General features: G+C 41.4%; 1 protein-coding gene across 1 annotated transcript; it reads right to left on the minus strand.

Moving 5' to 3' along the window:
* Nucleotides 1–1,622: 1,622 nt before the first annotated feature.
* LOC102955960 (olfactory receptor 2A12-like) lies at nucleotides 1,623–2,570 on the minus strand. The gene has a single exon (XM_007077438.2). It carries the CDS (start codon nucleotides 2,568–2,570, stop codon nucleotides 1,623–1,625), a length of 948 nt encoding a protein of 315 aa, XP_007077500.2.
* Between the last annotated feature and the right edge of the window lie 4,608 nt (nucleotides 2,571–7,178).

Raw genomic sequence — 7,178 nt, forward strand, 5'->3', positions numbered from 1 at the left:
CAGTAAGAGTCTAAATAGTTTTGCATGAATCAATAACCCCTGCACTCAGGTATTCACACTCTTGAGTCATCCCCTCCCCTTGAGTCTGGGCAGGACCTACTAGTTTGCTTCTCGTGAATATCCCACAAGTGATGGGAAATCACTTTCAAGAGTAGGTTACAGAAGACCCTGGCTCCACCCTGCTCACAATCTCTCTGATGAAGCCAAGTGCCAGGTGGAGAGCTGCTCCAAGGAGAGGCCTACATGGAAGAAACTGATGCATGCTCTGTACAGCTGTCAGGAAAGATCCTCAGTCTAAAAGCCCACCAGAAACTGAACCCTGGTGACAATCAAGTGAGCTTGGAAGCAGATCCTTCCCCAGTCAAGTGCTAGGATTTCTGTAGCTGATTCCTTGATTACAGCCTTCTGAGACTCCCTAATCTGAGGATCCAGCTAAACTTTGCTCAGATTCCTAACCCACAGAAAAAATAAATGTTTATTGTTTTTTTTTTTTTAACGCTTATTTATTTTTGAGACAGAGAGAGACAGAGCATGAACGGGGGAGGGGCAGAGAAAGAGGGAGACACAGAATCGGAAGCAGGCTCCAGGCTCTGAGCCATCAGCCCAGAGCCCGACACGGGGCTCGAACTCACGGACCGCGAGATCGTGACCTGAGCTGAAGTCGGACGCTTAACCGACTGAGCCACCCAGGCGCCCCAAATGTTTATTGTTTTAAACCACAAAATTTGGGGGTAATTTGTCACACACCAATAGATAACTAACACAGAGGAACTGCAAAGAGTCACAAGGAAACTTTGGGGGTTGATGATAATGATTTTGATTATGGTGGTGTTTTCATAAGTATATATACACATTTCAAAACTCATCAAATTGTATACTTTCAATATCTACAGTTCCCCATATGTCAATGTATTTCAATACAGTTAAAAATGCATTATGAAAGTGTCTGGGTGGGAGGAGATTTTCCCAATTGCTAGGAGATTCTGCTCTCCCCTGAAAATACCACTTCACTAAGACAGAGCTCCTTACTTTAGATACATGAGGGTTTATGTGCCCTAAATGAATACTCTCCTAATAGTATTGAAGGAGAAATGACCTGTGACCTATATTACTTTCCTGAACCCTATTTTATATGATTACCATAGATTTTCTTAAATTGTTCTGTGGTTCAGACCTTGTCAAATCCCTGACTGAGCTTTAATGGTGTTACTGACCATTAGTCAGTAACTAGTAACTGACCATTAGTCAGTCACTGACCAGAAGTCATCTTATGCCCATCAATTTGAACTTATTTCAAGAATCCAGAGATCAAGCACTCAGGTGCATGTTCACTCAGTAATAGGAAACATGAATATTGGTGCCAATTCTATGCCAGGTCTTGTAAACTGGTGGTACAGAAATGAAATCAAATATAGGCGTGCCTTCATGGAGTTCCCTGTCAGGTGTCTTTATGCTTGAGGGACACCTATTGCCATAACCTCCCGGGTGTTCTGAGATATGATCTTACTGAGACTAACCCATTAATACATATGTGTGCCCATTGGATGTTGGAAAGAATTTAGATGGAGAAGTCATGTAGGCTGTGTCCCGGGTTTGTTGCTGGTGCCCATGCTTCTGTGACTTCATTCTGTGGCTTTACCCCAGCCTGTCACTTTGAGGAAAGCTCTCTTCACATCTTTGTTCCTAAGACTATAGATGATAGGATTGAGGAAGGCAGAGATGATGTTGTAGAATAGAGCCAACTTCTTATCTTCTTCTGGGGAAGATTCAGAACCAGGTCTCATGTACATAACCATACATGGTATAGAGAACATAGTGACAACAGTAATGTGGGAGGCACAGGTGGAAAAGGCCTTGAGCTGCCCTTGGGCTGAGCGAATTCTCAAGATGGCAGCAAAAATATTGATGTAGACAATGATGATGAGGGAGAGTGGGACCAACAGAAGAATGAAGCCCAAGATGAAGTCCACCTGATCATTGAGAGATGTGTCTGCACAGGCCAACTTCAAGACTGCAGGTACTTCACAGAAGAAGTGATTGATCTCATTAGGACCACAATAGGGAAGAATCATAGTAGAGACAGTGTATATCAGGGCACAGCTGATACCCCAGAATCCACAGAAGGCCACCATTGACCCACATAGCAAAGGGCTCATAATGACTTTATACCTCAGGGGATGGCAAATGGCCACATACCTGTCATAAGCCATGATTGCAAAAAGCCAAGACTCAGTGATTCCTAGCATCAGGAAGATGTACATCTGCGCCACACATCCAATGTAGGAGATGGTCTTCTCCTTGCAAACCAGGTGTACCAGCATCTGGGGCACTGTGGTGGTGACATAGCCCATATCCATAATGGATAGGACACTGAGGAAAAAGTACATGGGTGTGTGGAGGCGGGAGTCCATGCGTATCAAGGTGATAATAAGCCCATTGCCCAGAAGAGTGATGAGGTAGAGGAAGAGGAAGACACTGAATAGAATAACATTTATCTCTGTGTTACGAGAGAATCCTAAAAGAATAAACTCAGTAAGAGAGCTATGGTTTCCCCAGCGTAAGTCTTGCATCCTTCTCCTGGTATAGAGAAAGAACAGAGCCATAATCATTCATAAAATAAAGTCTTCAGATTCAAACCCTGATGCTACTCTTTTATTAGGAGGGCCAAATATAAGTAGCAAAGTAGGTTCTCATTAGGACACCCACAAAGCTGGGAACCAAATTTTTTAAAAAAGAATTTCCATTTTATATGAAACAGCATGTTAATATTGTATTACTTAATCCTAGTGTATTCTGAGACCACAGATAATAAATTTCACATTTCAAAATGTAGAACTTGCAAAAAGGAGTGTCCAAAACTGTGTCCTGCACTTCCTGAACTCACCATAGTTCATGGAGCTTATAAAAGATTTCAAAGCAGTCAAAAAAATAATTGGATATTTGAGATTACAGCATCTGTTGTAAGTTTCATACCACATGAAGATTTCTACCCCTCCTTGGAAGCTTTTATCAAAATGGACTTCAGTGGGACTACTTGAGTAGCCTAATAGGTACTCTGGAATTTTAGAGACATAGTTATTGGATATCTGACTTACTCCAGAAGACAACTATCATTTGGAAATAAATTCAGCTTCATGACAAGTCAAAGTCATGTGTTTCCATGGACCAGAGGTGGGTAATACATGAGAGAGAGAGAGAGAGAGAGAGAGAGAGACAGAGAGAGAAAGAGAGAGAGAGAGAGAGAGAGAGAAAAGGAAGGAAGGAAGGAACAAGAGATGGAGGGAAAGAAACTACCATGCTAGGATACTATACTCAACAAATATATCCATAAGGAATGAAAGCTGTTTGCTCTCCAAAAACCCAATAATCAATTACTAAAAGACTCACAGTAAAAGAAATATTAAAGAGCTTCTTTAGGCTAAAGGCAAATGGTCCCTGATGGAAGTATGCAATTGAAAGAGAAAATTAACACCAGAAATCATAAATGTGTGTGTAAATATCATAGAATATTAATTGTTTAAAGCAACAAAAATAGCGACACCTTGTTGGAGCTTTAAATATACACATAGAAGTTGAATATGTGACAAAAATGGTCTAACAAGCAGGAGGAGGAAATGGACTTAAACTGTTGTTAGATTTTGCATTGTTTGGAAAATGGCACTTTAAGTGAGACTATAAGCCAAAGATGCATATTTTAGTCTCTAGGTCAGGTGTCAAGACACTTTTTCACGTAAGGAGTCAGACAATAAATAGTTTAGGCTTTGCACAGAAAATACAGTCACTGTAGCATATTTTTATTTGTTTTTTAAAAACCCTTTTAAAAATATAAGGTTTACCAATCCCTGTTGTAGAATAACCAAAGAATAATTTTAAAAAATAGTAAAACTCAAAATACAGTACAGAATGTAAAGGGAATAATTAAAAGTTTTTGATTAATTCAAAAGAAGGCAGGAAAAGTGGAATAAAGAAAAAAGAACACTTGGAACAAGTAGGAAACAGCTATTAAAATGATAGACTCAAACCTAATCACAATAGTAACTACGTTAAATGTATATTAGTAAGCAAGCCTACTGAAAGACAAAGATTATCAGACTGGATTTTCAAAAACTGGTAGCAATGCTGGGGCACTTGGGTGGCTCAGTTGGTTGAGTGTCCAACTCTTGATTTTGGCTCAGGTCATAATCCCAGGGTTATGGGATTGAGCCCCATGTTGGGCTCTGTGCTGAGCGTGGAGCCCGCTCAAGATCCTCTCTCCCTCTCTCTCTCTGTCTAGTTTAGTCCCTACTAGACTAAAAATAGTCTTCCCTCTCTCTAAACTAAAAATTAAAAAAAAAATTTAATAAAAAAAAATAGAATAAAATAAAATAAAAACTAGTGGCAATGAAAGAATTCCATAAAGAAAGGAATAATCTTTAAAAACCAGAGAAGAACAAGAATACAATTTTTAGATTATCAAGATAGTACCAGTCAACTCAGGACAGTCTTGCCCCTCACCTCATCTCTCTCTTACTGCAAGCCTGGCAGTGGCTAAAGCCACTGGGAATTGGGATGAGGAATTGACAAACTAAAAGGTAAAGAAACATAACATACTTCCTCCTTGTTACAGCAAGCCTAACTCAATCTGAAGAATTATAGAAGACATCCTGCAGGAGGTAAGAGTCAAGCTGGTCGTTGAAGAGTGGGTAGATGCTAACTATAGGGAAAGTGCAGGAAAGGATATACCAGGGAGAGAAAGTCATCTGTGTGAAGTCATGAAGCATTAGCTAGCCAGAGAGTGATGGGAGATGGGGTAAAGAGGTAGGCAAGGACAGACCTTGGAGGACCTATAAAGCCCTACAAAATGGTCTAATGAGGGTGGATTTTATAGAAAGGAACATAAGGATCCACCAAATAGGCATGACATCAGGCTTATATCTGGCAACAATCACACTGGCTGCAGTGTGGAGACTGAAGCAATTCAGGGAGGAAAGGATGAGAGTGGGAGCAAATATTGATATGAAAGGTAGGTATTCAACAAGAGTCTTTAGGAGGTGAGTCTATGGATGTAGGTAAGTGATTAGGGAGTGGTGAGAAAGAAAGATGGGTCAAGGATGGATTCCAAGTTTGAGTAAATGGATGGGGATGATGGTGTCATTCACTGAGGTTGGGTACATGGGAGTGGAAAGTTTGGGAAGGAGGGAAGAAGGACACATGATGAGTCTAGTTTTGGAGTCAGGGAGTTTGTGGGACTCCCAGTATCTGTTTGGCTGATGGTTGAGAGCTGAAAAGAAAGCTGTAGAGACAGGAATCTGAGCGTCCTCAGCACTTTTATAGGAACTGAAGCCATCGGAAGAGATGAGATCACCTGGGGAGAGCGTGTAGAGGGAGAAGACAGCTGAAAGCAGCACTCTGAGAAGCCACATTCTAAGGGTTGGCTTCAAGGAGAGAATCCAGAGAAGATGGTATTGAGGGGCCAAAGATGGATGACATGTGACACAGAAACCCAAGGAGAGACAAGGTCTACAAGGAGAGTATGGTCTTTGTGGTCAAATATGGATAGATACCAAGTGAGATGAGAACCAAAAGTGTCTGAAGCCAGCCCATCTCCTGCCTTAAATACATCTCCATATTTATATCTCTTGCCTGGATGGTCCCCCTATATTCCTTGTGTCCAACTGCCTACTTGAACTCTGCCTGTTGCTGTTTGACTTCTCAAACTTCTCACATCCAAGACTGAACTCCTAATTTTTTACTACATACTCTAGCTCTTGGATCTCATCTCCCATTACTGTCCCCTTGTCTCATTCCACAAAAACCACACTGTCACTGTTACCCTTTCGAGTCCAACAACTGCCAACTAGACTTTCACCTAAAGACTTTTGCCACAACATCCAGTACTTATGCTCCCTTCTACCAGATCTCTTTAGGGGGGAGTTCTCCTACTTCCTTCAGTTCCCTGCCCAACTGTCACTCATCAGAGAGCTCCTTCTTCACCATCCTGTCTGAAATGCAGCCATCCTTCACTGTCTCCTTAGTCAGCTTTACTTTCTTTATTGTACTTCTCATTTCTTAAAAAACTTACCTATTTATCTGATTATTGTCTGCTGTCCCCAAGTAGGTTGTAAAAGCAGAAACTTTGTTTTGTTCACTAGTATATCTCTAGTGTCAATCATTGTGCTGGGCACATGGTAGCCACTCAATTAATATTTATTAAATTGTTAAGGCAGGGATGCCAGTCTTAGATTCCATCCTAGAAGCTATATTGGCAGGATAAATAGAGGTGATTGATACCTGCCCTCTCCAGTGGGGCAAACATATTTGGAATGTAGAATTTACACCTGTGACCCAAGTCTTAAGGAGATACGTGGACAAGTTGTGGCTTGTAGAAAGATATTATGATGGTACAAAAACAAATCTAAGCAACTGGTGATTTTTCTCTGTGGAAATTTAAGCTAGGGAGGATGCTGAGGTCTGTCTACAGAAGTATCTAAAGGGCTGCATTAAGGGAGATGAATAAGAATTTCCCTGCATAGTCCCAAATTTAGAATTAATATAAATTTTACTAGGACACCAAGCTTCAGATTGACTACAGAAAAGTTCCAACATCCAGAGATATTCATAGACAGAAAAGACTGTCCTGAGAAGCAATGAGCTCTCTGTTTCTGTTGACAGGTTCAGGCTGAATCTAGCTGACCATATGTCAGGGACACAGTGGGATCAACCTGGACTTATAGGTGGAGCAGAAGGACTGCTGAGGTCCATTCCATCCGGAGGAGTTAAGGTCTTTCCCATCTTCTCTGTCCTCTTTACTATCTGTCTTCACCTGTTTCCCAATGCCTAATACCTGGAGCACTGTAGCAGCCTCTCACTGTGACTCTCATCCTCCAGTCCCATCCACTCACTCAGTCCTACAGCATTTTCTAGGAGCAATCTAAATAAAAGAGCATTTTCAGTGTGGCCTTTGTCCGCTCATTCTACTGGTGCAGAATGTATGGGGGAAGGAGCATTGGGTGGGTAGAAGAGAAGAAGAGGGAATAGAGATGGGGGATAGCTCCAGAACTCCAGAAGCACTCTCAGTCCCACAATTTTGGACAACAGTGACAGGGAGCATCACTGAACTATAAGTATCTTGGCGGGAGGCATCTGCCTTGCTCCCTGCTCCTCAATAAGAGATCCTTAGAGCAATTCCCAATGTCAGA

Source organism: Panthera tigris, chromosome C1 (assembly GCF_018350195.1).
Source record: "Panthera tigris isolate Pti1 chromosome C1, P.tigris_Pti1_mat1.1, whole genome shotgun sequence".
Taxonomy (NCBI): domain Eukaryota; kingdom Metazoa; phylum Chordata; class Mammalia; order Carnivora; family Felidae; genus Panthera; species Panthera tigris.

What these genes read in the sequence shown, in the direction of transcription:
- LOC102955960 (XM_007077438.2), bottom strand. Translation starts at nt 2,570, where the DNA reads ATGCAAGACTTACGCTGGGGAAACCATAGCTCTCTTACTGAGTTTATT.